The sequence below is a fragment of the Coffea arabica genome, chromosome 2e, assembly GCF_036785885.1.
Source record: "Coffea arabica cultivar ET-39 chromosome 2e, Coffea Arabica ET-39 HiFi, whole genome shotgun sequence".
In the NCBI taxonomy this organism is placed as follows: domain Eukaryota; kingdom Viridiplantae; phylum Streptophyta; class Magnoliopsida; order Gentianales; family Rubiaceae; genus Coffea; species Coffea arabica.
In genome coordinates this window covers 8,613,504-8,641,398 of record NC_092313.1, presented here as the reverse complement: position 1 = coordinate 8,641,398, position 27,895 = coordinate 8,613,504, and the positions used below count along the sequence as shown (strand labels likewise).

Genomic DNA, 27,895 nt, shown 5'->3' with positions numbered 1-27,895 from the left:
CGAGTGGCATGTGTAGGGATGCCTTTGTCATACTTGTTTGTTTGGACGGATCATCGGCAATAATTGAAGTGTGTCATTCACGGTACATAAAACGCCACCCTAAGATCGGTCACCCCCGAATTTGCCAGCCTCCAGTTTTGGGGGTTACCTCGCCCGTTAATAGTAGAGCCCCTTTTTCAGCTATAGTATTTTCCAAAAAAATATCTCTAATAATTTCCTGTCCAATGTTAGTTACTTGGCTTTCTTCGAATGATAACTTCTACAACAGTTACATAACATCAGTTTATGTGACAAATCTTGGATTGTGAAATCATTTCCGCAAATAAACATAAGCACAGGCTTCATGTTTGCACTGGTGTAGGCAAACACAGCGTAGATATTACTTCAGTAAATGTCCCGGCTAGAGATCAAACGCTAAACACTGCAAAAATTTCTAATTTCGGTTTGTCAGAATTATTACCGGGTCTAGCCTGAGTTAGGGACGCCAACGAATTACCATGGCTTGTCAAATTTTTCACATCTGATACTGAAAAACGAGAAACAAGAATCTGCTTGTTGCTGAATATGAAAACATCTAGATGACAATTCATCAACTGTTGTTGGAGTGAAAATTGGTCCAACTGCAAAAAGGAAGTCCGCCTTCTCTCTCTCTCTCTCTCTCTCTCTCGCGAACGGACCCAGATTCTCCCAAAGACCGCCTGATTAAAGTCTGGGAAATTTCTCTGCATCAAAAATGTCTGTGCTGGACCCAACCACCTTCCAAACCATAGTCCCTTCTCGATACATCACCTTCACTTTTCCCAACCCACTCTTCCTTCCCGCTCTTCCCCATTGCAGCCATCTTCTCCACACCTCTCTCCTCCGCATCGCCGTCCTCGACTCCCCCTCCCCCATAAGCACTACCCCTCGAGTTGCGGCCATGTTAGTCCCACCCAGACGCGAACAAGACTGGACGTTCTCTACCGAAACCGGCCACCTCCAGCTCCTCCTCTCCTTTCCCTATCTTTCCCGCCTCATTTTAATCTCCAACAATGATATTAATAATCCCTCCCACCCCACCTCCTATAAAGCTCCACCCTTGTCCACAACCACCGAAAACCCATCAACAACAACAACAATTGAAGAAAATCTATTGCCACTGCTACTGGCTTTGACACCCAAATCGGCCTTTGACCGGAGCAATGGCTTTCCAGAAATACCCTTCTTGAGTTACGAAGATGAGGTGATAAGTAGTCTAGTGTTAGAAATTTGTGTTGGGCCTTGTGTAGGTGAAATGCTAATAGAAAATGTTGTGCTGGACTCGGAAAGTAACAAAAATAACAAGGGTAGGGAGTTTAGAAGAAGGTTGAGGTTTAAGAGGATGCCGAATTTAATTCAAAGCCAGGTCAGGATTCATCCGATCAGTGAATTGGGTGTCGTGGGTGATGAATTGGAGGGGGTAGAGTTTACGGTGGATAATGGAGTATTGGTCCAACCTTATCTGAATCCAATGGTGGCAGGTCTGGTGGTGATTAGTTCGTATTTGGATGAGCAAATCCGATGCGGGATTAGGCCTAGAGCTCTGTGTTTGGGGGTTGGAGGAGGGGCCTTGCTCAGATTTTTGAGTGATCAATTAGGTTTTGACGTTGTGGGTGTGGAGGAAGATGAGGTTGTCTTAAGCGTCGCGAAGAAGTATTTTGGGTTGAGACACAGTGAATCGGTTCATTTATGCGTTGGTGATGGAATGGAATTGATGCAGAGGCTTGCATTGAAAGGACAAGGTGATGTTGATAGTAAGTTTGATGTGGCTATGGTTGATTTGGATTCAAGTGATGCTAGAATGGGCACTAGCGCACCGCCTTTGGATTTTGTCAGAAAGTCTGTTCTTTTGGTGGCTAAAGAAATTATCTGTCAGCGTGGTGTTCTCATTATTAATGTGATTCCTGCCAGCAAGTCATTCTATGCGAGGGTGGTTACTGAGTTTCATGAGGTTTTTGAGGAGTTATATGAAATTGACGTTGGAAATGGGGAGAATATGGTTCTTGCTGCCTCGCGGTTGTCGAAAATGAGGACAGCTCCTAGTGATTTTGAGAACTCTTTCCACCAGAAGCTAGAAGCGAGTATCCACGGATCTTATATGAATTCTGTCAGGAAAATCTAAAAGGTTTGGGTAGCTATATGATTAAGATATATCGACACTTTGTATTTAGTCATTGAGGACAGCAAGGTTCAAGAATCAATGGTGATTCTCAAGGAAATTACAAAAGGTTGCTGCTAATTTGTAGTTAAGATAGCACTTTGAAGCTTCTATCTAACTAGTCCTTCAAGATAAACCAGATTCAAGAACTGACTTGGGATTCCTCATTTTCTTTACAATTGTGGAAGTGACGAAAGCTTCATGATTATTTCCTGCCTTGGTCGTTGTAAGTGTGGACAGGAGGTGTTTCGGTGCATTTTAATAGGTGCAGAAATGCCAAAGGAGACCGACTTCAAGGCACAGAATGTATCAATTGAATTCCATATTTGATGATAATACAACTGATTCTTTTCAGAGTGCAGTGAAGGCACTTTCAGCTTCCAAAACTTTGCTTTATGGTAATAGAATGTTCTCCTTGGGTTTTATATTTTTCTTAAAGGGTGCATTATCTGGCATTTCAAGAGCAAACTGCTATGGTACTTTCGGAAGGAGAGGGCATGGGGAAGATAATGCATCACTGACCTTTAGAGAATGAACTTCATATAGAGATATCCCTTTTGATGTGAAATAAGTTGCATACTGGCTTTTTGGTATGTAACTTGGAGTAGCATGACCCTGTATAGGACCAGTGTTATAGTTTGAGTTCTCCTGTTATGCAAATGCAAAATCTCTTTTTGCATCTGCAGTATTTTTCTGTTTGCCTCGGTGGTTTCATATTCATGTCTTTTCTGATACATTATCAATAGTTCTATTCTACATTTATTAAGGTTAACTGAACTTGATATAGTGATCGAAACTGCAAAAGAATTAGCTAGTAGCAGTGTATCTGTATATGGTTGATTACCCTACTTTATACAACTAGTACAGGTGTACAACACATCTAAAAAAAAAAAAAAAAAAAATCCACTACAGGATTGGCAATTCATTTGCAAGTTCATTCAGATCTTTTACATACGCATTGGTCTAAGTAAGAACAAGGGAACAGAAAAGGTAGTTTTTCAACATTACATCTGCAAAATACGTTAATCAACAATCTGTTATATCCACAAAAAGAAGTGCAAAAGCCGAAGCGAGAAATGAAAACTTCTGGAGGAGAAGAAGGGTACACTAATAGTACTAAAGGAGGGTAATGAGGATGAAGATGAGGAGGGCAGCAATGAAGGAGTACTTGAGAGCTGCCAGCACGATTGCTATTGAAATCACAAACAGCTGCCACAGCACCTGCACGCTTGCCCAGGCTAACACCCCAGTCAATCCAACCGCCACGACGTTATCCGGGTCTGGGTTCAACAGCAGATCAACCCATTTCAGATTCAATCTCGGCCCCCGTCCATTCCCATTCCCGTTCTTCCCATTCTCACCGCCATTATCACCATCGATTCCGTTGCTGTTAGTATTATTATCATCTTTGAGCCCTTCCTTGCTCAACCCTTCCTTGCTCAATGGATTGCTACTGTCTTCCCCGTTATTACTTTTGTTGTCATCTGACGCCCGGATCAAAAGCAAGAATTTCTTGCGGAGATTAAATTGTGGGCTGTGGGATTTTAAGGGAAAGGAGTTGCGGAAATTAAAGGGAAGAACAGTAGTAGAAGAAGAGGGCGTAATACAAGATGGTTTGGAGGAGGAGAGAGTGGAGGCTGGGGTTAGCGTTAGCGGGGGCAAGAAAGAGGCGAGCCCGTCAACTGATTTCATCATCTGGCTATTCTGCTCTCAGTTCTTCCTCCTCCCAGCCTGTATCATTTGGTTAGATAACAAAAAGCAGCACTGAAACTTGTTCAATGGTCGGACAAATTGAATGAAATCAGCAGGCAGACACGCACTCGGTAAATTCTACTAATGGCAAGTGGCTGTGGCTGGCGTTGTCCCTTCCCTCTTTTAATGTTAGTAAACTAAAATTACCATTGCTAAAGCGTTGAACAAGAGAATTCTAAATGAGTAATTGAAGCTAACAAAAAGTAAAAGATAAAACAGGCGTTAATTTTGTGCATGGATTCATGAATTTATAGTCCTAATTACCTACAAATGCGTCCGCAACTCAAGTTTATAATTTCCTTCTTGATTTTCTAGGGGGTGTTTTTTGAAAAATTTTTACTGTAGCAGTGTATATGAAAAATTTTTATTATAAAATTTTTTGAAATATTTGATATATTGTATAGATGAGATGTTTTTTGAGTTATTGTGTATTGCCATAACATTATATTTGAAAAACTTGTTTTTTAAAAAAAGGCTAATCCAAATGGAGCCTAATTCCTAAATTGCTGTATTATTTCCCTTTTATCTCTTTTATATTTGGAGAAAATTAAGATTTTGTAGGTCAAAATATAATTTTTCAAAATCATATTTTCTTTTCCAAAAGAAAGAGAGAAATAAAAGGAAAAAAATAGTGAAAGGGTGAATTTATTAATTTAATAGTTTAACTTTGAATTTTTATTGTTGGCTGTTAGTTTTAATGGAAAAGTTAAAAGGTGATATTTTAACCTAAACTAAGAGAAGATTATATATGGGTTTTTAAATCATAAGAAATTATATAGTAAAGTACTAAATCACTAGGGATAACAGATAATTTATCAAAAAAAAAATTACTAATATCTAACTAGATTATAGACTATGTTTTGTAATTTTTGTATTCAAAATTGACAAATGTCGTTATACAACCCTCTAATTCATGTGGGGATCCTTTCTTGGACTTGAAAGTCGACTTTGTATTTGTTTAACCATTTCTTCATCTTTTCTTTGACCAGTTCCAAATATGTATTATGGTCTACTCTAATATTTCTACACTTCTTCCATCCAAGCTGCGCATATGTGTCCCTCGTAGAATAATAAACTCCTGTATTTTGATGGGCTGAGTCTCGCCATTTAACGTTCAAATGACTAGTAGAATACAAGGAATACAGACACACACCAAGAAAATTTCCAATAGTTATTCCATATATGTTTACCTTGATTCACATTGACTAACATCGTTCAGAATTCAATATCTTTCTTCTGTAATGTCTATTATTACGTTTTGTCTCACTTTTCCTTTCTAGTAATATTTTTGTGTTTATGATCTTCTTCATCATTGACCTTCAGGTCAACCGAGTCTATGCCAGCATTAATGGATCCTGCGACTGGCCAATTGTGCTAAATTTTCCCAATGAAGTCTTGACTGCTGTGAAATAATCAACCAAGAAGAAATTGGAAAAGCCACCACAGCAGCAAGATTTCCTCTTTACTCTCAGCGAAATCATCGTCTGGACAGATAACAAAAAAGGTGAAAGGAGAGCTATTGATCAACCACGAGAAGCTATGCATCTTAAACTAGTTTTGGTTGCTAGTTTGTTTACGTCGTTCGTCTTCTTGCTCTGTCATCACCATTTTATAGCTTTCATGAGGAGTGCTAATCCTCCAGCAGCTGCTGTACATTACATAAGTGATGCTGCTATTAACTGTGGCTTTAATGGCAATTCAACCGCACTTGATGGCCGTGAATGGATTGGAGATGCCCCCTTAAAGTTCCTGTCTGGCAAATCAAGAATCTCAACTGCAGCTGAAAAACCATTCCCAATTGACCCTGTTCCGTACAAGACTTCAAGAGTCTCTGCAACTGAATTCGGCTATTCATTTGAAGTCAGTCCAGGTCAGAAATTCATTCGCCTACATCTTTACCCTGCCTCATATCGCGGTTTTGAAAATTCTATAGATTCTTTCACTGTCAAAGCTGGCCCTTTTACCCTCCTCAGGGATTTCAGTGCTTCAATTACTGCTGAAACTTCAGGTGTCAAGTACCTTATTAAGGAGTTCTGTCTGAATGTAGAAGAAAATACAAAATTGAACATAACATTTTCTCCTTCTCTGAATCTGAATAGCAAGTCAAAAAGTACATATGCTTTTGTAAATGGCATTGAGATCATTTCAATGCCAGCTGGACTTTATTACACCTCTGATCGTGACTCAGGAGCCCCTATAGTTGGTCAGAAAAATCGATTCTTTAGTATTGACAATAGCACTGCGCTTGAAGTCATACAGAGGTTGAACATTGGAGGGAGCTCTGTGTCATCAGCAGAAGATTTTGGAATGTTTCGAAGATGGAATGAGGACACTAAGTACCTGGTAGAATCCAGTGCTCATCGAGTTCATCATCCAGCACTTAGGATTAAATATACTACAAACATGCCAGCATTTGTTGCCCCGGCAAAACTTTACCAGACCTCTTGGAAAACAGGAGGAAACTTGAAAGTAGACCAGATATATTACTTTACATGGAAAATACCCGTAGAATTGGGCTTTGGATACTTAATAAGGCTTCACTTCTGTGATCTTGATGATGAAATGGCACAGCGTGAGTTAAGGGAATTCAGTCTCCTTATAAATAATCAGATAGCAGAGACAAAGGCTGATGTGATTAGATGGAGTGGCGGCCATGGGGTTCCAGTATACCGGGATTACATGGTCAAAATGAAAGGTGACCAAGGTGGTAGCAGTTGTGATCTCTTGATTGCCCTACAATCAGCTAATGAATTGGTTTTTGGACTCCTTAATGGACTCGAGATCTTCAAGTTGAGCAACCTCGAAAACAGTCTAGCAATTTCAAATCCTACGACTCCAATGACAGTTTCTACCCATTCAGGCGTGAAGATTAGAAACTTGTTTTTAGCCTTTGGCCATAGCAATGTTGCCACGACTGGTATGACACTCCTGGTTATTTTAGTCAATGTCCTAGTGTACTACCTCAGAAGAATTTGGGAAGCAAAATTTTGCCTGGAAAATGACACAGTGGCAGCCACAGCTGAGCGGGCTTGTCGTTGCTTCTCACTCGCTGAGATAGTTTCGGCAACACAAAACTTTAGCGATGCATTTGTTATTGGAAGGGGGGGATTTGGCAAAGTGTATAAAGCTTACATCCCTGCCATTCAAGAAATTGTGGCCTTGAAAAGATTGCACTGGAGCTCCCGACAAGGAGCTCACGAGTTTTGGACTGAAATTGAAACACTTTCGAAGCTCCGGCACATACATCTTGTCTCTTTGATCGGCTATTGCAATGAGAGCCAGGAGATGATCCTAGTTTATGAGTATATCCCTCGTGGTACACTTGCTGATAATCTCTACAAAATGAGCAGAAAGGGAAATGATATTGCTCCTCTTGGTTGGGAGCAAAGGCTTAGAATCTGCATTGGTGCTGCTCGTGGGCTGGAATACCTCCACAATGGCACTGAATATGGAGTCATACACCGCGATGTGAAGGATTCAAACATTCTGTTGGACGAGAATTTTGTGGCAAAGATTTCCGATTTCGGACTGTCCAAACTTGAAAGGTTAACCCAATCGAAGAGCTATGTTAGCACAAAAGTTAAAGGCACTCGTGGTTTTTGTGATCCAGACTATATTGCAACTCATAGATTGACGAGAAAGAGTGACGTATATGCCTTTGCGGTTGTCTTGTTGGTAGTTTTGGCAGGGAGGCCTGCAGTGGACAATGGAACTCCAGAAGAGCAGCACAATCTTGTATCATATTTCCGTGAATGTATTGCAGAAGAAAACGTGGATAGAATTGTTGATCCTAGTCTACAGGGGAAGTTCTCATCAAACAGTTTAAAAGAATTTGTGAAATCTATTGAAAACTGCTTGCACCACCAGCCCAAGAAAAGACCTACAATGGCTCAAGTGGTGGCGAGTCTCGAGCAGGCATTGCAGCAGCAGGAGAGCACTATGATTTCTGCTTCAAGCGCCAGGGTAGTTGGCCAGCATTTCCAGGAAGGAACTCTTGAGTCACTGCAAGTACTTGAGGGGAGTGCCCAATCTCCACCGACCGAAGGAATCACAAGTACATCAGCTGAATTTCTTGGCTCACCTATTAGAGGACAAGTCTATCCTCCAGCCCGAAAATTGTTATGGGGCTGGCCATGGAAAGCATTGCTTAATAGAGGTAAGCCTATGAACAGGGAAGGTTTGGTATTGCAACATAATTCTGGTCCTCACACCTTAATTGATGAACGTAGACCTAGCTAGACATTTGATGAAAAATCTAGTCCTAGCTTCCTCATTTCACGGTCTTACTATCATAGACAAGTGCTAAAACTCCATATCTATTCAGCATCCACTTGTTCACATCTGCATTCTTTTTGATTAATAAGTCACGCATAATATGAGTTTGATGCAACTAACTACATTCTTACACATAAACCATGATTTTGACTGATATCCTGCCTGCATTCTTGATTCTTGCACATAAACCATGATTTCGACTGATATCCATTCAATGTACTTGATTAGAAATTTGGCAAGCCGAACACAGCTCAGCATTCTTATTATGGTTAGAAGTCTTAAAATTCCGTTCAGATTTGCAGCATAATTTTCTGCTGAAGCGTTCAGCACGCGTGCTTATATGATGTGACCTGTTGAATTTACGCGTTCAGCACGGTTTGACATTAGTTATTTTGTTAGTACTTTAATTATGAAAGGTTATGCAAGTCATGCACTTTACTTTTGCATTCTCGTGGAACTGGTAGTATCATTTTTATGTTTTAATGATATTAATGTAATAGGGATGGAGAAAAAAGATGTTAAATAAGTCAGTTGTTACTAAGCATCTCATTTAAATTCATCCTGTAATTTTGAGACGATGGCACTCACTACCAAAGGAGGGTATTCTTAATAGAACTTTAACTCACATAGACTTCGTTCATAATCAAATCAGGGAAAAGGCAAAAGGGTGAAATTTCATCACTAGCTGAAGTGCTGCCGCTTTACAGTTACAAGGCACTGGCTAATGCAACAGATCATTTTCATTCAAGGAATATGATAGGGCATGGTGGTTTTGGCCGAGTGTACAAGGTAATACAAATTACTCAGGAACTGCGTGTATTGTGTACGGGAAACTGATTACTAATCATATTAAACTGTATGTATCTGCAGGGAATTCTATCAAATGGTCAGGAGATTGCAGTGAAAAGGATTTCAAACCGTCATATATTTGGAGAGTTTGAGAATGAAGTTGCAGTTGCTTCTAAACTGCAACATCCAAATATTGTTAGACTGCTCGGATGCTGTGCTCAAAGAGAGGAAGAAAAAATGCTAGTTTATGAGTACATGCCAAATAAAAGCCTGAAGGCCTACTTATTTGGTGCGTTTCAAAAAAGTTTATTTATTTGTTCTTTTTTTTTTTTTTGTCTTTATTCTCTTTTATTCGCATAATTATTAAGTTCAGAGAATTAGTTTGAATAGGTATGGCACTATAAGTCACTGTGACTCTTTGTCAGATTCAAAAGAACTTGATTGGAGTAGACGTGCAATCATCGTCCAAGGGATTGGCAGAGCCCTCCTTTACCTTCATGGGAGGGATTCAGGACAGAGGATTATTCATAGAAATCTGAATGCAAGTCACGTCCTCTTAGATAATGGGCTGAATCCAAAAATATCAAATTTCATCCTAGCAAAAATTCTAGGAGGCGACCTAGATGAGGATGTGACCAGTACGATTAGAGGGACATGGTAAGCAGACATTAATTCCTTCTCCCGTCACTTTTCCTATCATCCTGATGATTCAAACGCTGTTCTTGGAAAATAAATTTCACCTCTTTATCCTTACATGCTGTGATGCAGTGGATATTTCCCCCCAGAATATTTCAAACATGGAATATTTTCTGAAAAGACAGATATCTACAACTATGGAGTCTTGTTACTGGAGATTGTAAGTGGAAAGAAAAATTGGCAGCTTGTTGGCTGTGACTTAATAGAATGTGTAAGTTTAATTGGGTTGGTTGTGAATTTTCTCTTGAAGAAGTCCAGTTCCGCTTCTATTTATATCACCACATTCAATACTTTCACTGTGTTCACAACATTTGCAGGCCTGGAATGAAAATAAAGCAATGAATTTGGTTGACCCAGCATTGCTTGGTCCACCCACTGAAACGGAGATGTTGAGATACGTACATGTTGGTTTATTGTGTGTGCAAGAGTCTCCAGAAGATAGGCCGAATGTCTCTACTGTTCTTTCAATGCTTAATGACGATGAAATTGCAGAGCTTCCTCGGCCCAAGGCTCCGTCTTATAATACAGCACGGGGTCTATCAAGAAGCTCATCTCTCCAGAAGACTATTATTATACCGAGTTCTGATAATGATTTCAGTTTAACAGACATCGAAGGAAGATAGAGCCATGAATAATAACCTTTCCTAATTTCTGGTTTCCCAGTTGTCCAACAAAATCTATCTATGTTCACTACACGAAGTTGTGGGCAGAGTGAAACCTCATATATATTTTGCAGATTGTGTACCCTCCTCCTATTTAGCCATCTAATAAGATAGACAGGGTGGGTTCATCAGACATTTATTTTCTTTGAATACCAACCAGATTAAGCATTATACGATCTAACCAATTATAAATGTTTTTCTTAACCAATCATAGATGTTTTTAATATTTTTCCACATTCAAATTAAAGCCAAAGTCAGTTGGTATTCTCGATGGACATTTCTTAAGATTCCTTTTAATAACTTCCTGCGGTTATGATATATTATTTTATTTTATATATTTATATAAATCGGCGACTTTGAAGTCAACGACAGCCAACCCGTGAGTCTACGATGGCACTAGCGGCTGCTCTTGTTTGGTTGATGCCTGATGGTGGTAGAGTTTCCTGTTAATTAATTAATTAGTCTAAACCAAAGGAAAATGTAACCAAACAAGACATCCAATCCAATCCAAGACGCTGAGAATAGCAGCTAGCTTTTCCATCCACGGTTTATTCTCAGCAAAACCACCACCACCTGGATTGGATTGCATGGCCAATTAATTGCCCGAGAAAAAGAGATCGACAATTCTTGCCTGTTTCCGTCCATCAAGAAACCATCATGTATCTGAAGCCACTTCTACTAGTTATTCTATTTTCATGCATCTTACTCCGTCCTGATCGGTCTATGGTCGCCTTTTTTGGTGCCGGAAATCCCCCAGCAGAGCCGCATTACTTGGGCGACGTTGCTGTTGACTGTGGCTCTATTGGCAACTCAACGGCACTTGATGGGCGTGAATGGATCGGAGATACAGGCTCAGACTTGATGTCTTCACTGCAACCAAGAGGCAAAACAAGGAGCTCAATTGCTGCTGACAAATTATCCTCCGTCGACCGTGTTCCGTACAGAACTTCAAGAATTTCTGCAACTCCATTCCAGTACACCTTTCGGGTCACCCCAGGTCAGATATTCTTGCGCCTGCACTTTTACCCTGCTTCTTACCGAGGTTTTGAAAATTCTCTGGACTTTTTCACTGTAAAAGCTGGTCCTTTCACCCTCCTAAGGGACTTCAGTGCTTCACTTACTGCTGATGGTTCTGGTGAAAAATATATTGTCAAGGAATTTTGTTTGAATGTAGAAGTAAATGCAAAATTGAACATAACGTTCTCTCCCTCTAAGAGCAGCAAGTTAAAGAAAGTGCATGCTTTCGTCAATGGAATTGAGATCATTTCCATACCGGCCGGTCTCTATTACACGTCTGATGGTGAGTTAGGTGCCCGCATGGTTGGTCTGAACAATCGGTTCTATATTATCGAAAACAGCACTGCACTTGAAGTGGTTCAAAGGTTGAATATTGGAGGGGGCTCTATCTCACCAATAGAAGATTTTGGCATGTTTCGAAGATGGAGTGAGGATTCTAAATACTTGCAGGAATCCGGAGTTCATCGAGTGAGTCATCTGACTAACAGGATTAAGTACACAAACATGCCAGCATTTGTTCCTCCACCAAGGCTTTACCACACTGCTTGGAAAATTGGAAGATGTTTAAGAGGAAATGAGATTTACAAGTTTACATGGAAAATACCTATAGATCTAGGCTTTGGATACTTAGTCAGGCTTCATTTCTGCGACTTCGATGCTGGTATGGCAGAAAGCAGGCAAAGGGAATTCACCATCCACATAAATAATCACGTAGCTGAGAATAAGGCTAACTGGATCAGATGGAGTGGCGGCACTGAGATCCCAGTATACAGGGACTATTTGGTGATGGTGAAAGGAGAGAAAGAAGTCAGGAATTATGATCTCTTGATTTCCCTACAATCAGTGGATGAGTTGGTTTTTGGACTCCTTAATGGACTAGAGGTCTTCAAGTTGAGCAATCCTGACAACAGTCTTGCGACTCCAAATCCTTTATTTCCCAGACGAGCGTCCAAAATTTGGAACCTGAAGATTCCAAACTTGTTCTCAGCTTTTGGCCAGAGCACTGCTGTTTCAACAGGTATGACAATCATAATTATCTTGCTAAGCATAATACTCTATAACTTGAAGGAAAGTTGGGAACAGAGCTTCATTGAAGAGAAAAACAGTCTGTCAGCCCAAGATGAATCATCTTGTCGTCAATTTTCACTTGCTGAGATCACGGCAGTAACCCAAAACTTTAGCGATGCATTTTTTATTGGAAAGGGGGGATTTGGTAGTGTATACAAAGGATCCATTCCTGGCATTTCAAAGACTGTTGCCATAAAGAGGTTGAATCCAAATTCCAGGCAAGGGGCTCGTGAGTTTTGGGCAGAAGTTGAAACACTTTCCAAGCTCCGCCACATACATCTCGTCTCTTTGATAGGATACTGCAATGAACGCAAGGAGATGATCCTTGTATACGACTACATGTCTAGCGGCACACTTGCTGACAATCTTTATAAAGCTGCCAGAAACGGGAAGGCCTGTGTTCCACTCCGATGGGAGCAAAGGCTTAGAATCTGCATTGGTGCTGCTCGTGGACTTGACTATCTTCACACGGGCTCTGAATATGGAGTCATACACCGTGATGTCAAGGACACAAACATCCTGTTGGATGAGAATCTCGTGGCCAAGATTTCAGACTTTGGTCTATCCAAATTGGAAAAGTTTACCCAATCAAGGAGCTACGTTAGCACAAAAATAAAAGGAACTTTTGGTTACTTGGATCCAGATTATTTCATGACTCAAAATTTGACTAGAAAAACAGATGTCTATGCCTTCGGCATTGTGATGTTGGTTGCTTTAAGCGGGAGACCAGCAGTGGACTCCAGAAATCCAGAGGAACCACGGAGTTTGCTATCATGCTTCAGAGAATGCATTGCAGAAGGGGAAGTTGATAGGATTGTTGACACAAGTTTACGGGGGAAAATACCATCCAATAGCTTAAGAGAATTTGTGAAATCTGTGGAAAACTGCCTGCAGCATCAGCCCAAGAAACGACCTACAATGGCTCAAGTGGTTGCAAACCTCGAGTCTGCATTGGAGCAGCAGGATAGCACCATATTTTCTTTAAGAAATTCAGCTCCTTTAGTTGGCCAGTCTTCGCAGATTGGAACTCCCGAGTCACTAAAGTTTGTCAAGAGCGAGGTGGCTCATACAGATGAGGAGCGTAATCAGAGTAAGGTAGCCCAAATAGATGAGTTGAGTGCCATGGCTCCTCCAAATGAAGAAACTAAAAGTAAGCACAGCCAGAATCTTGCCTTTCCAGTTAGAGGAAAACCAACTTGGAGTGGGTGGCCATGGAAAGCAGCTCGGCATAGAGGGAAGGCAATGAAAACAACAGAATTAGTCTCACCAAATGATTTGGTTCCACCAAGTGATTCTGGTCCTCGCTTTTCAATTGAAGACATCCGAGCAGCCACTGACAATCTCGTTGATGGCTTTGCTATCACAAATAATGGATCATGGAAATTTTGCATAGGATTTATCCAGCAACTAAAGATGACAGTTTCCATTTACCAGTCTCATTTTGAAATATTTGGTGGGCAGGTTTTAGAACTATGCCGTGAGATTGAGAGACTATCACGATTGAGACACCCCAACTTGCTGTCTTTGATTGGGTATTGTTACCATGAAGATGAGAATAAGATATTCATCGTCTATGATCATATTGGCTCCATCAGCCTCGACAAACATCTCTATGGAACCAGAAATGTTCTTCCATGGAAGTGCAAACTCCGCATTTGCCTCGGTGTAGCACAAGGGCTAGGTCACCTGCATAGGAGTCTGGGGCAAGCTACTATCCATCACGACTTGAGGGCGGCAAACATACTCTTGGACGGGGACGGGAATCCAAAGATTTCTCTAATCGGCTTGTACAAAGTAAGCCATGTGCATCAGCTTGCTAAGCCCTCAACCAAAGCTCAAGCAACGGGCGGGGAGTATTTGTCTCCTGACACCAAGACCACTGATTCACAATCATTTGAAAAATCTGATGTGTGCTCATTTGGGTTGTTGTTGCTGGAAGTTCTATGTTGTCGAAGACCAATAGATTCTGAGCTAGATCACGATAACGATGACAGGTACCTTAAACATTGGGTCAAAAATAACATCAAAACCAAGAAGCTTCATCAGATTCTTGACTTCAATTCCAAAAGGGAAATTGCAGCAGCATGTTTAGCTGAATTTCTGAGGGTTGCTTTTAGCTGCTTGCTGGTCTGCGAAACTGAACGGCCATCGATGGATGATGTTATCAAGAAATTAGAGTCCGCATTGAAGTTGCAAGAGCAAGCAGAAGCTATGAAGCAAGATTTTAAGGGAAAAGGCTGTGCAGATGGTTTCAATCTGGAGGATATTTACCATGACATATCAATATCAAATCTTGCGGACAATTGAAGTGTTTAAGCCACCATCACTTCACTCAAGCTTTGCAAATTCTAGATTGAGGGGCAATTTCATGTAGTAAGTTGTTAGTTGTTGATGCCCAGCCGATTGTTGTAGATTTTCCCTTTTAGCGTCACAGATTACCAATTAGAGCCATGATTAATATGTACAATATAATATTTTTCTGTTATTTTTTAGAAGAATAATATATATTTTCCTTTCACCCATTGGTCTCTTTTTTTTTTTTTCAAGTGTGTTTCTTGTTTTAGTTTTCTCTAATCTTCTAAACTTCCTTCCTATGTTCTGTACTGCTTTAATTAAATGTATGAAAGTTTGCTTTTTAATTCATAAGCAATTGTCCCTTTTTTTGAAAAAAATTGCTATTGCCGGGGCACTATAGTACTATACCTTCAATGTTTCCATTTCAATGTACAATTTGGCTTAGTAATTTATTTTTACTTACAAAAGTTTGGAAAATTTAATCTTAACATATTACTCAAAAGGCTACAGCATTTTTAAAACCAATCACTACCACATGTACGAGTATGTTCTTCTATTTAATTATTTTTATACACAAAATTTTTTTTTTCTTTTTGGGACAAGTTAACTTTACAGTTTATCAAAAATGTTCTTGAGATTCAATTTGGAATTAATTCCCCTCCTTCTGGCTCATCTTCAATGAGCACATTTTCACATGCTCAGAATTTTATAGTGTGCTTTGAATTTCAAGCTATTACATTATGGAAATTCAAATTTATTAATAGTGTAATATTTGTTTTCTTCACGCACAATGTGATTTGTGATTTCCCAATTTAACATAACAAGCTATACATAATCCCATTCAAGAAACGGGTAAAGGGCTGGATAACCAGTATTGTGGTAGAAATAATTCATACCATGCGTCGGCTTGCCTATTAGCCTATTGCTACAAAATAATTTTTGATCCAAATTACAAAAAAATAAAGAAAAAAAAATAAGTGGGTAAGGTATGACTAATTGATTATTACTACAAAATACTTTTAGCCAAAATAAAAGAAAAGAAATAGGAAAGGAGGTTTCGCTTCTTCGTTTTTTTTTTAAGACAATAATTATTTTGTAACCTAATCTATCATGTGCTAAAAATTTAAGAAAGTCTAAAAGTAATTCGGAGAAAACTGAACCGCCGTGCCACGCACCTTCCTTTAAAAGAAGGTTCCTCTTCCCTCCTTTTTTTTTTTCGGCTCAAATCTCATCTCCCAAACTAGTTATTTGTGAAGTGGAGCTCAGGTTAACGCCGAGACCAGCCCACCTTTTCACGGTCGCTGTTGAATTTTCCCTGCACTCCGTTTAAGCGGCGATGGCTAAAGTAAGTGTTGCTACTAGTTCTGTTTAGCTTGGTGCGAAATGGTGTTTAGCTTGTAAAGTTGTGCTGGAACATGACTGTTTGGCTTCCCGTGGAAAACAAAGTTGTATCCTTAGCTTGTACAGTTGTGTTTGAGCTCAACGTGCTTGGCTACCATTGAAAAACAAAGTCGTGTCCTTTGGATAATTGAAGAATTTAGCTTACCTAATTTCATTCTGCGATTTTGAAGTGTTCTTTGGGGAATAGTATCTTCCCGATTGCTGTTTACCCTTTAGGGTTCTCTCCATCTGTTTTGCATCTCCTGGACAGATATACACATGTATAATTGCATACAGTACGAATGCCTGAAACAAAAGATAGGATCTTTGTGCATAATTTATGATCCTTTAAAGGAAAACAACGAGAAGAGGGATTAGTCCTTAGTCTTGTAATCGTCTCAAGAGGGATGTAGCAAGTATAAAGAGGTAGGCCAATCTTTGAAGACTTAAGTTCAACTTCCCTGACGATTAATTAACTTTTTTAATTTTTTTTCTGGAAAAAAGAAAAAAAATTTAATATATTTTATGTAATGGCTGATACCCTCCCGATGCATCATATTTGATGGATATATCTCTTTCCATTCCTTAGCAATAAGCTAGTCTTTCCCTTTTAGTCTAAACTAGACGTTTTGGTGCTGCTGTCTGATCTATGCTTTTGTTGGGCTTCTGGTTTGTTGATGTTTTATTGCGTAATCAGTTCACTATCTCAGCATTTTTCTCCATTACTGACCAACAGAAAGTCCTTAATTTTCTTTTTGCACCAATTCTGATGACTGCAGTATCCCTCAACAGCTGATGCTATTGGACGTGTGTTTGAATGTTCAGACTTTAAATTGAGCAGCCAAGAGACTTCCTATCTTTTGAAGTCAAGCTGTACGCCAATTTCATGCCCTGAACTCTTAACTCTTCGTCATTTCGTTTTCCTTAGTTTCTATCTTTCTTTTCTGATTATTAGATGGTGCTTCATCTTGATCAGCAATACTGACACTTGAATTGTGTTTCTTGGTTTCTTTCGTGGTCATAAAAGTTAAGTTGGATCTACCTGCAGATAGAGTGCAACCTATTTCAGGTTTTTTGCCTGATCCTCTTTTATAAATTGATGTTGCTTGTTTTTCAATTCGTTAACAGATTATTTTCAATGTCTGCTTCCAGCCATGCAGAGGAGAGCCTACCTGGACTCCATAGTTATTCCCAGTCTGGCATACCAGAGCTAGATTCCTTTGAGACAATGGTATTGTAACTTATGAACTGTTCTCATGGGAACATCTGTTCTTGTGGCTTACTGACAAGAAGTCTGTTCTAGATGTTTGCTTTGAATGGTTATTTCCTATTACATTTAGGTTTGCTTTTTGGCATTTGAACATGTCAAGAGGCGAAAAGTATCAGTAAGCCTCTGTTTTATGAGCTGAAAAACATCACTTCAAGTTTGTCTTTAAAAGTTAATTAGATTTTGTGATTTCATTAATCAACATTTTGGGCTTCATTTATATGGTCAATGAGCTTGTCCTGTCAAATATTGTTCTGTTTTCATATCATACCAAGGTAGGATGGAGAGTTTGGATTACAAATTATGTGTGGTGTTCCTTTCTCTTCTCTTTTACCATGAATGGTGGTCTCTTCTTCTCTTTTACTATGAATGGTGGACTCTTCTCCTGGACAGTAGCTCTGTTGGTGGTGACACGGGTGGAATGAACCCAAGAGAAAATCAGGGGGGAGGGTTCAAAGTTTTTATTGTTGTTTATACAACTCTATGTGCATGAGTTGGACACACATATGCGGATGCACACATACATCACATAGGATGAATTTGAGTCATCTGAGCACCTCGCCTGAGTCCATGCAACATGGCTTTGAAGCATTATATGTGGTTGTTTTACAAGAACTCAATTTAACTTCCAATATGTGTGTATTTCCGGTAGATTTGTCTTTTATTGCAAAATGTGTTGATGGCTTTGATCAACTGGGAGCTTTCCCATTTTAGAATTACAACTCAGTTTTTGGTATATAAACTTTATATTAGACAAAATCTAGGTTCTTTAGACATCTAGGTGATGGTCATCAAGTTGTGTTAGATGCTTTTCCAATGTCTACTTCTGAATGCAATGGTGGTTGCTCTGTCATCTATTTGTTTAGGCCTGTGCTCAGTCTTGTAATTTATCAACAAAAAGCTCTTGTTCTGATTTGCTGATGCGAATACCTGCCTGGAGCAAATTATTTTATGTATCCATGTACTCCAAGTAGTTATAGGCTCCTCATTATTTGTCAGCTTTTTCTGCCATCTCATTGCTTACCTAATTTAACTTGCCATCTTTAACAGCCTAATTTTGGGTGGGATGAAACTGATCCTGAGCATCAGAAGCTGCTTCCGATGCGCACTGTAATTGAAAAGTTAAGGTAGGAAATATGTATGTCCTTAGCGCTAAGTCTCACTTGGAATATAATCTACACTATGACAACCCCCCCCCCCCAACACAAAAAAAAACCCCCTGGTGGGGGCCTTAAAAAAAATTCTTGGCTCTTTTAGATGGGATGTTACACGGATTTTGTGTCCTTGTCCTCCCATCCCCTGGTTTGTATCTTTGCCATGTGCATCTGTGGATCTTTCTTGTGCTTTCTTTTGAATCCATGCATTTTGTCCAGTCTGACTTTTTCTTCCCATTTTTCTTAGTTCTGCTGCAAGTGTATGGCAATGGAAACCAAGCGAATCCATATTTAAGTTGGTTATGATGCTTTTCCTTCTGAAAATGGTATGTTCTTCTGCTAATTCTGCTTTTGACATGTTACTTTTTTACCAATGTATTGAGAAAGAGCTAATTTTAGCATCAGTTGTGTTAAATCCATATTTAAGTTGGTTATGATGCTTTTCCTTCTGAAAATGGTATGTTCTTCTGCTAATTCTGCTTTTGACATGTTACTTTTTTACCAATGTATTGAGAAAGAGCTAATTTTAGCATCAGTTGTGTTAAACTGACTGCACCTGTGGCAGAAAGAAACTTGGGGGATTGCTAGCTCACTTGCACAGAGCTCAGAGAAAATAAATGAGATTGCTTGCTGCTATGCCAAGGAGGGTAAACTGATTGAGTTATCTATTATACTAATGGTGGCAAGGGAGAAGGTCATGCGCCCAATTGTCTTTCAGATTAGGGGCGAGAAATCTCATAGGTCCATGACATTTCTACAGTTCGTCAATAGTGAATTGGCCCAAGCAATTGATCTGGAGTGCAGATTAACTGGAAGAAAGACAAAGCTAGAAGAAGAGCTGAAAAAGCTATGCAAACAAAGGAAGTTGGTTATGATGTCTGCTCTTGGGCTGCTAGAAATTTTTGAGAAGGCTGGTGCTGCCTTTCAAACATACTTTTGGTCAGAGAGAGGAAATGTAGGTTTGCTTTTTAATTTCATCCTTTTAGTTTTGTTTAGCTTGCTTTAAGATGTCTGTAAAATTCTCATCTACTGGCACTGGTTTTTGTGTAGGTTCTTGAAGTTTTTATTCTTTTTTTTTAATTAATTTTTTGGTTGATGATTTGCACTTGTTGTGCTTGAGTTATGTTTGAGTGCATTAGAATTTGCGTCTTCCCTTTCCCCTTCCCCTTTGCAAGGCATAGGGTTTCCCCTTGAACCAAAAAGATTTGCATCTTCTCTGGTTTGTTACATTTACACTGCCTTATATGGTGTTTATTTTCAGGTGCAAAAGGAAAAAGTTATTAAAGAGGTCTCCGTGCTGCTATCAGAAGCTGGTTTCAACTTAAAAGAAGACATTGAACTGCATGATCCAGTTGACAGGTCTGTTCTTACTGTTCCTTGAACTCAGGATTTGGTTGCTCCTGTTAGGGGTGGGCATGGGTTGGGTACCCGCCCCGAATGGTAATTGACTGACCCGACCCTAACATGTCGGGTCACTATTTTTTTGACCCTAATCCGCTCCGATCTCCCTCGGGTACCCGATCCTTGGATACCCGAAAAATAGGGGCGGGTCATAGGGTACCCGCCCCTATTTTCAATCTATAAATTGCTTTAAACCAATTCCACAATTCCAATAGGAAAACCTTATTCATTCTCTGGTTATATACTAGCTCGTTTGGGTTTGATACGCATACATATCTGTAGTATGCTTTGCATTTTGCAATCACTGGATAGCTAGCAAAAGTAAACACAAACAAATTAAAGAAAAGATAATTGCATCATTAGGGAATGGTACTTCAACCCCTGACCACTCTGTATTATGGCACAGTAGTATTAAGTAGGAAGGCCAGAGTCACGGAGTACCCTATCAAAAACCAAAAGCAACTGCCTGAAGTGCGTAACCAAAATGATTAACAAAACAGATTGATTGTGTAAGGAGCTGAGAGAAGCTGGAGAATTGCCAAACACATAACAAGGACCTAAATAGAGGTATTGTGTCAAAGCAGTATTAACACAAGGAGTGGAAGTGCCAAGAATATAGAAAGCCACCAAAAGAGGTATTGTAACAACAATTTCCTACCTCCTAGCATCGAGCAAGGAGTAGTGTACTGTAATCACTCCAACCAAAATTTTAATAAGGTCCAAACCTACACGTAATATACACCATCACCTGAAGGAGCTGGATAGCCATCAATTAAAGAAGGTCCAAACCTGCAGATAAAGAAGGTCGGCGTTTTACAGCTTCTGCTTGAGGCTTGAGAAATCGAAATCGAAACACTCTGTTGAATCATCTACTTGAGGGCTGAGGCTTGCAGGCTTGAGTTCAACTTGACAAAATTGAAGAGATGGAGAAAGGAGGTCGAGAAGCAGAAGAAGAAAATGAAATGAGTGAAGACGGAAGAGTGTCGGCTGAAGCTGAGGCTAAACTCTGAATGGATGACTGATGGATTGATTTAGCTTAGGAACTTAGGGTTAAAAACTTAAAATATTATACAATTACCCCTATATTTTTAATATTTATATATTATACCCCCGGGTCGGGTACCCGCGGGTTTTCACTTTCACGATCCGTATCCGTATCCGAATATTTAGGGTACCCGACCCTATCTGATCCGCTGATTGAAATCGGATCGGGTATCCGATTTTTCGGTGCGAATCGGATCGGATCTCTCGATTTTTCGGATTTTCGGATTTTTTTACCCACCCCTAGCTCCTGTTGCTTCATTCCTCATCTATGTAAAATTTGTCAATTGCATTTAAATAGAATCAATTCTTTTATAGCACACTTTGTAAGACCTTTGGAGTTTATGAATGAATGAAAAGTTGAGACATACATATGTGATGTAAGTATGCGTAATTGTGATAACATACATTTGTATTCATGTATTCAAAGTTGGATGGAGGTTGAACAACAGAATGAGGCACTACAAGATCCACACACGAGTTCCGGTATGTTAACAGTTGATGGTATGTTGATTTATTTAGTCTAGTCAAATAGTAGGCTGCCATGTTGCGCTACCATGTTTATAGGCCCGGAGTATGTGATGGTTCTCATATTGTCTAAATTTTTCACTGTATGCAGAAATGGCTACAGAAAGAGGATGTCAAATGCAACACCTTACAAGGCTGTCTTATGTGTTTCCGTGTGGTTTTGTTGAGACACATGTAAGGAAAACTAGAACGATCACCTCTCTTAAGTGGCATATTACTGTCAGAAGTATTGATGACTTTTATGTGTACATCAATATTGCCGAACCACCATGTGTGTAAGTAAATTGGGCATAGGTTTTTATGGGAATCCATGTGTGAATTTGAATTTATTATCTATCACCTTTGAGTTGTGGCATGGCAGCACAGTTGCATGTAGGCTATGTATGCTTCATGTATTCTGTCGAGGGGAAGGGGATGGTGGTGGTTTCATCTCTTGAGATCATCAAATCTCATTCAATAGCAGTAAAATATATCATTTTGCCCCTTTTGAGTATGTCTCTATTAAGGAACCAACTGATTCGAGTCATTTTGCCTTTTGCACGTTAATTCGGACGGATGAAAGGGTTCATGTGGTGGTAGGCCCAATGACATGAGGAACTTTCTTTTCACACGATATCCAAGGGAGTGCTTTAATTTGCCATCTGGTGCCCAGTCTTTTCGTGCATTTTGGACATCAAAAGACAGTAAAGCCAGCTATTGTACTGGCTTTCCAAAAGCATTGGAGGTTCAAGGCGGTGCTGTGAGAGGAGTTGTCAATTCGCTCGTGCAGAAATTTCCAGCCAGCAAGCGTTTTGCCTCCGTTGCATTAGCAGTCATTAGACATGCTGCCTGATATCGAGTGCTATGTGAAAGGTAATGTGAAACAAGTTCTTTAGAACCTGCTACTTGTAAGTTCAGGTATTTTAGTTTAGGATGTTATGGTGGTTTGTTGATTACTTTTTAGGTCGCAGTCCTAGTAAATTTAGGTGTTATGGGGATGATGCTGCCTTCTTCTTTTTTTTTTAAATGTCAATGGAGATGCTTCTGCATGTGTGTGTGTGTGTGTGTGTGTGTGTCTCAGGTTTCGAGTTCTAGTGCTTATTACCCGTAATCTCCAGCTTTCACACCCCATAATTCGAAAGTAGTCTATAGTTTACACATTTTTTTTTTACGCAGAACCATTATTTACCATAGTTTGTCCCTTCAAACAAAGCTCGAACCATGGCCATGGGATAGAGAATACTGGAAATAAGACCAATATGTGATTGCCAACCAAAAGCAAGAGGAGACACAGAAATTGAGGGGCCGTTTCAGCAGTCGTCAAAATGAACAATACAACCCAGCATGCACCTTAAAGTAAAAACCATATAAGGTGATTTACCAAACCATTTACCAAAAGGATCCAATATGCTCATTCATAGAGTAAGGAACAAGTTCTGACAGCCTCTCAGTAGAGAATTCCATAATCACAAGTGATAAGCAAAAGTCTCACAAATGAAAGAGCCTCAAGTTTGCACTGCGACTACCGGAGAAAGCAGAAGCAAGATTCCAAGATTTCAAGGGACAAGGACTTGATAGTGGTTTCAACTTGGAGGAAATTTACCATATCTGGCGTATGACCAGAAGAGGTCAAATTATTTTTGAAGTTTGACCTTCTTGTTTAAATCTGACCGAATACATGCTTGCATTTTTGCGCTCAAATATACAATGGAGCTTCTAGAAATTTTGATTTTTCAAATCAAACTCCTCTACGCCTCAGTAGGCTTGTGGTGTAACTTTTTCTACCTCTCTGATAACCTTTCACCATATATATTTGGAGGAATCTTTAAAATATTCTTATAACCACGCAGTCCTTCTTTCCCTGCATACGATACCAGTCACCTAATCCAACTAGTACAAGAAGACATTCCAAGAAATTCTCGTTTTCAGATTGAACCAAATGTCAGCTCAATACCATTCATCATGGCCTTTCTTTATATTTTCCTGCCTTTCACTCGTCAGAAACGTCTGTTTTCTTGATGTCAAGTCGAGTAGCAAACCAGAAACCAATACGCGTCTTAGATGGCATTGGCAGATTCATCTTGACCGGGCTTGTTTTGCTCTTTCTCCTCTCAACGGAAAACAAGTGTCCCTCTTTACTGTCCATAATATAGCAAACTCACCACCCAAGACACTAACTACACGTTTCCAAATCATCATTCAGAAGAAGAAGAAGAAGAAGAAACCAGGGGAACATATCTAACCTTCAGTGTCCAGCAGCTCAGCAGAATCAATAGTTACGAAGCTATTATGTATCTTGAGCCAATTTTACTCGTCACTTTTTCTTCACACATCCTACTTGGCTTCAGTCACCATCGCTTTATAGCTTCTGTTCAGGGCTATAGTACTCCAGGCCCAGCGGCTCCATATTACGTAGGTGATGATATTGCTATCAACTGTGGTTCTGTTGGCAACTCAGCCGCACTTGATGGCCGTGAATGGATTGGAGAAGCAGCCTCACAATTCCTGTCCGGCAAGTCAAGAACCTCAACTGCACTCGATAAATCATTCTATGCTGACCCAATTCCATACATGATTTCAAGAATCTCTGCAACTCCATTCCACTACACATTTCAAGTCAGCCCAGGTCAGAAGATCATCCGCCTGCATTTTTATCCCGCTTCCTATCGTGGGTTTGAAAATTCTTTTGACTTGTTTAGCGTCAAAGCTGGTCTTTTCACCCTCCTTGAGGACTTCAGTCCTTCACTTACTGCTGATGGTTCTGGTGAAAAATATATTATTGTCAAGGAATTTTGTTTGAATGTTGAAGAGAACAAAAAATTGAGTATATCGTTTTCACCCTCTTTTATTACCGAGTCAAAAGATAACCCATATGCTTTTGTAAATGGAATTGAGATCATTTCCATGGCAGCTGGTCTTTATTACACTCCTGATGGCGATTTAGGTGCTCCTATTGTTGGTCAGAAAAACCGATTTTATAGTGTTGATAATACCACTGCGCTTGAAATGATAAAAAGGTTGAACATCGGAGGGAGCTTCATCTCATCAGTAGAAGATTTTGGAATGTTTCGTAGATGGGATGAGGACAGTAACTTCTTGCTAGAATCCAGAGTTTATCGCATGAACCATCCGGTGCTTAGTATTAAGCACCCAAACATGCCACCATTCGTTGCGCCACTGAAACTTTACCAGACATCCTGGAAAGCAGGAGGAAAGTTGAAAGTAGACCAGACGTACAACTTTACATGGAAGTTGCCCATATATATGGGCTTTGGATATTTAGTCAGGTTTCATTTCTGTGTGCTTGATGCCGGGATGGCAGATAAAGAGCAATCCGAGTTCACTATCCTCATCAATGATCAGATGGCAGAAACTCAAGCTGATGTGATCAAATGGAGCGGTGGCACAGGTACTCCAGTGTACAGGGACTACGTGGTGATAATGAAAGGAGACAGAGAAGGCAGCAAGTGTGATCTCTTGATTTCCCTACAGTCACCTGATGAGTTAGTCCTTGGACTCCTTAATGGAGTAGAGGTGTTCAAGTTGAGCAACCTTAAGAACAGTCTTGCAACTCCAAATCCTGCAATTCCAAAAAGAGTTTCTGCTGCTTCAAGCCTAAAGATTCATAGCACGTTCTTAGCTTTCGGCCGAAGCAATAATGTTGTGACTGGTCTGACCATCGTAATCATTTTAGTCGATGTAATAGTCTATAGGTTCCGGCAAATTTGGGAAGAGAAGTTCCATCTTTATAAGAGAAGAAAAGATATAGTAGCAGCCACAACTGAGCCATCTTTTACTCGCTTCTCACTTGCAGAAATCATGTCAGCAACCCAAAACTTTAGTGATGCACTAATAATTGGTAAGGGAGGCTTCGGTAAAGTTTATAAAGGGTGCATTCAAGGTATTTCACAGTTGGTTGCCATAAAAAGGTTTAAGTCTAGCTCCAAGCAAGGAGCTCAAGAGTTTTGGGCTGAAATAGAAATACTGTCCAAGCACCGGCACATTCATCTTGTCTCTTTGATCGGCTATTGCAATGAGGCCCAAGAGATGATCCTTGTGTACGAGTACATGGTTCATGGCACACTTGCTGATAATCTCTATAAAGTTGGCAACAAGGTGAAGGATCGTGCACCTCTTGATTGGAAGAAGAGGCTTAGAATCTGCATTGGTGCTGCTCGTGGACTGGAATACCTTCACACTAGTAGTGAAGAGGGAATCATACACCGGGATGTAAAGGATTCAAACATCCTGCTGGATGAGAACTTTGTAGCCAAGATTGCAGATTTGGGACTATCAAGACTTGAAAGCATTCCCCTATCAAAGAGCTATATTAGCACAAATGTTAAAGGCACGCTTGGTTATCTGGATCCTGACTACTGTACGACTCACAGGGTAACAAGAAAAAGCGATGTATTCTCCTTTGGTATTGTGCTGTTGGTAGTTTTGTCTGGGAGACGTGCCATTAGCACTGGAACTCCAGAAGAACATCGAAGTCTTCTGTCATTTTTCCGAGAATGTATCGAAGGAGGTGAGCTTGATAAGATAATTGATCCTAGTCTACAGGGGAAAATACCATCAAACAGTCTTAAAGAATTTGTTAAATGTGTTGAGAACTGCTTGAAGTACAATCCCAAAAAACGACCATCAATGACTCAAGTGGTGGCAAACCTGGAGTATGCACTGGAGCAGCAGGAGAGCCCTATTTTTTCTCCGATGTTTTCTGTATCAGGGGTTGAGACAGCAGGGGGCCAGCTTTTTGAGAAGGGAGCTACCGAGTCTTTTCAACTCAGTCAGCATGAGGAACCTCCAATACTGGAGGAGAGTGTCATTTCTCGTCCAAATGAGGTCACAACCAGCAAACCGCTTCAAAAAACTGCCTCAACATCAAATGGAAAAGACTTGCAGTCGAGTAAAAAAGACTCTTCTCTGATACGAAGGCCATCAAAAGGTTGGCTGTGGAAAGCAGGTTGGAACATAGGTAAGCAAACGAAGAGAACGCATTTCATTTTACCCAATGTCTCTGGTCCTCGGTTCTCGCTCAAGGATATCCAAGCAGCTATGGACATCTCTGTTGATCATCATCATTTTATCATAGATGGGGAACTCAGGAAGGTATACATCGGACATATGAAACAGCACCCAGAACTCGCGTTCTCCATATACCAGCTTCCAATCGGTAGACGTCACAAGGAGGTTTTAGACGTTTGCACTCATGAGATTGAGAGGCTATCTCGACTGAGGCACCCAAACTTGCTGTCCTTGATTGGGTACTGTCACGATAAACTTCAGGATCAGATCCTCCTTATCTACGATCACATTGGCTTTGCAACCCTCCAAAGCTATCTGTATGGCAGCAAAACAACTAATCATCTCCAGTGGAAGAACAGGCTCCAGATTGGCATTGGGGTGGCGCAGGGACTGGATTACCTCCATAAAGGAACCAGAAGCACAATTGTCCATCACGACGTAAGGCTGGAAAATATCCTATTGAATGAGGATTTGCGTCCTAAGATATTGAATTCCGGGTTGTCCAAACTAAGCCCTGTTGCTCATCTTGAGAAGGCCCCCTCGAAGAGTGAACTACCGTGGCTGGAGTATTTGTCTCCTGAAGTAATAACCTCCGGATTGCAAGCGTCGGAAAAATCAGATGTGTACTCATTCGGTTTGGTGTTACTGGAGCTTCTGTGCTGTCAAAAAACAAAGGATTTCCATCTCTGTGTTGGAAACGATGAAAGGTATCTCAAACATTGGGTCAAAAATCACATAAAAACAAAGACACTGGATGAGATTATCGACCCGAGTGTGGAATGGGAAATTGCATCAGCATGCTTAGCTGAATTCTTGAAGATTGCTTTTAACTGCTTGCGTGTTCGGAAAGCAGAAAGGCCCTCGATGAGTTTTGCCATTGAAAAGCTAAAGTTTGCACTGCAACTACAGGAGAAAGCAGAAACAAGATTCCAAGATTACAAGGGACAAGGTCTTGATAGTCGTTTCAACTTGGAGGATATTTACCAGGACACACCATATCTGGCGTATGACTAGGAGTTTTCCAACAGCATTCTTTCTTAGTCCACTTTCCCAAAGGGTGCTGTAGAAATAAATAAACAGACCATTGAATGTCAAGTCCTTTGGGTTTCAGTCCAGATTTTCCTTTGTTATAGATAGATGGCAGTTGTAGAGTGTTTTTTTTTTCTTTTTTGGAGCAGAGCCTAATTTTGTGCTATCGTGTTTGTTGATGTGTATGATATTTCTTGATGCTTGTTTGTACCCCTCAAAGTTTTTTCTTGCCGGATTGATCCTAAAAAGTTACTTTTTCAATGATAGAGTTTGAACATTTGCCAACTTAAAACCGAAGACTATTAAGTGCCAGAAGTGAAGGGAAGATGTGGTTTTGGTCCTACACGGTCCTTACAAC

The 27,895-nt window shown here is 40.1% G+C and overlaps 4 protein-coding genes across 13 annotated transcripts; all 4 read left to right on the top strand.

Annotated features, from left to right (window-relative positions):
• The first annotated feature begins 290 nt into the window (after positions 1-290).
• LOC113730711 (uncharacterized) lies at positions 291-2,972 on the top strand. Its single transcript, XM_027255585.2, has one exon. The coding sequence runs from the start codon at positions 734-736 to the stop codon at positions 2,138-2,140; it is 1,407 nt and encodes a 468-aa protein (XP_027111386.1). The 5' UTR covers positions 291-733; the 3' UTR covers positions 2,141-2,972.
• Positions 2,973-5,002: 2,030 nt separating this feature from the next.
• LOC113730710 (receptor-like protein kinase FERONIA) lies at positions 5,003-10,521 on the top strand. The gene is made up of 7 exons (XM_027255584.2): positions 5,003-5,166; positions 5,252-8,084; positions 8,856-8,992; positions 9,074-9,281; positions 9,418-9,649; positions 9,761-9,899; positions 10,006-10,521. Exons 2-7 carry the CDS (start codon positions 5,468-5,470, stop codon positions 10,309-10,311), a joined length of 3,639 nt encoding a protein of 1,212 aa, XP_027111385.2. The 5' UTR covers positions 5,003-5,166; positions 5,252-5,467; the 3' UTR covers positions 10,312-10,521.
• A 188-nt stretch (positions 10,522-10,709) lies between these two features.
• LOC113730709 (receptor-like protein kinase FERONIA) lies at positions 10,710-14,957 on the top strand. The gene has a single exon (XM_027255583.2). It carries the CDS (start codon positions 11,008-11,010, stop codon positions 14,740-14,742), a length of 3,735 nt encoding a protein of 1,244 aa, XP_027111384.1. The 5' UTR covers positions 10,710-11,007; the 3' UTR covers positions 14,743-14,957.
• Positions 14,958-15,847: 890 nt separating this feature from the next.
• Positions 15,848-23,223, top strand: LOC113730708 (uncharacterized). Of its 10 annotated transcripts, XM_072078715.1 has the most exons (12): positions 15,850-16,075; positions 16,890-16,983; positions 17,138-17,179; positions 17,263-17,341; positions 18,244-18,338; positions 18,428-18,504; positions 18,779-18,857; positions 19,097-19,486; positions 19,793-19,890; positions 21,404-21,477; positions 21,593-21,675; positions 22,064-22,529. In XM_072078715.1, exons 6-12 carry the CDS (start codon positions 18,479-18,481, stop codon positions 22,331-22,333), a joined length of 1,020 nt encoding a protein of 339 aa, XP_071934816.1. In that variant the 5' UTR covers positions 15,850-16,075; positions 16,890-16,983; positions 17,138-17,179; positions 17,263-17,341; positions 18,244-18,338; positions 18,428-18,478; the 3' UTR covers positions 22,334-22,529. The 10 variants fall into 10 exon arrangements, with proteins under 10 accessions (XP_071934814.1, XP_071934813.1, XP_071934812.1 ...); XM_072078712.1 differs by lacking the exons at positions 17,138-17,179; positions 18,244-18,338 and adding an exon at positions 22,657-23,223 and having other exon boundaries at positions 15,849-16,075; positions 17,239-17,341; positions 22,064-22,353; XM_027255577.2 differs by lacking the exon at positions 18,244-18,338 and having other exon boundaries at positions 15,851-16,075; positions 16,903-16,983.
• Positions 23,224-27,895: the final 4,672 nt, after the last annotated feature.

Excerpts from the sequence above, each read along its gene's own strand:
- LOC113730711 (XM_027255585.2), top strand. The coding sequence starts at position 734 with ATGTCTGTGCTGGACCCAACCACCTTCCAAACCATAGTCCCTTCTCGA.
- LOC113730710 (XM_027255584.2), top strand. The coding sequence starts at position 5,468 with ATGCATCTTAAACTAGTTTTGGTTGCTAGTTTGTTTACGTCGTTCGTC. Across the intron at positions 9,282-9,417 it reads CCTGAAGGCCTACTTATTTG|ATTCAAAAGAACTTGATTGG; the intron begins GTGCGTTTCAAA and ends ACTCTTTGTCAG. Across the intron at positions 9,900-10,005 it reads GCTGTGACTTAATAGAATGT|GCCTGGAATGAAAATAAAGC; the intron begins GTAAGTTTAATT and ends CAACATTTGCAG.
- LOC113730709 (XM_027255583.2), top strand. The coding sequence starts at position 11,008 with ATGTATCTGAAGCCACTTCTACTAGTTATTCTATTTTCATGCATCTTA.
- LOC113730708 (XM_072078712.1), top strand. The coding sequence starts at position 17,249 with ATGTCTGCTTCCAGCCATGCAGAGGAGAGCCTACCTGGACTCCATAGT. Across the intron at positions 18,505-18,778 it reads ACTGTAATTGAAAAGTTAAG|TTCTGCTGCAAGTGTATGGC; the intron begins GTAGGAAATATG and ends CATTTTTCTTAG. Across the intron at positions 19,487-19,792 it reads TTTGGTCAGAGAGAGGAAAT|GTGCAAAAGGAAAAAGTTAT; the intron begins GTAGGTTTGCTT and ends GTTTATTTTCAG.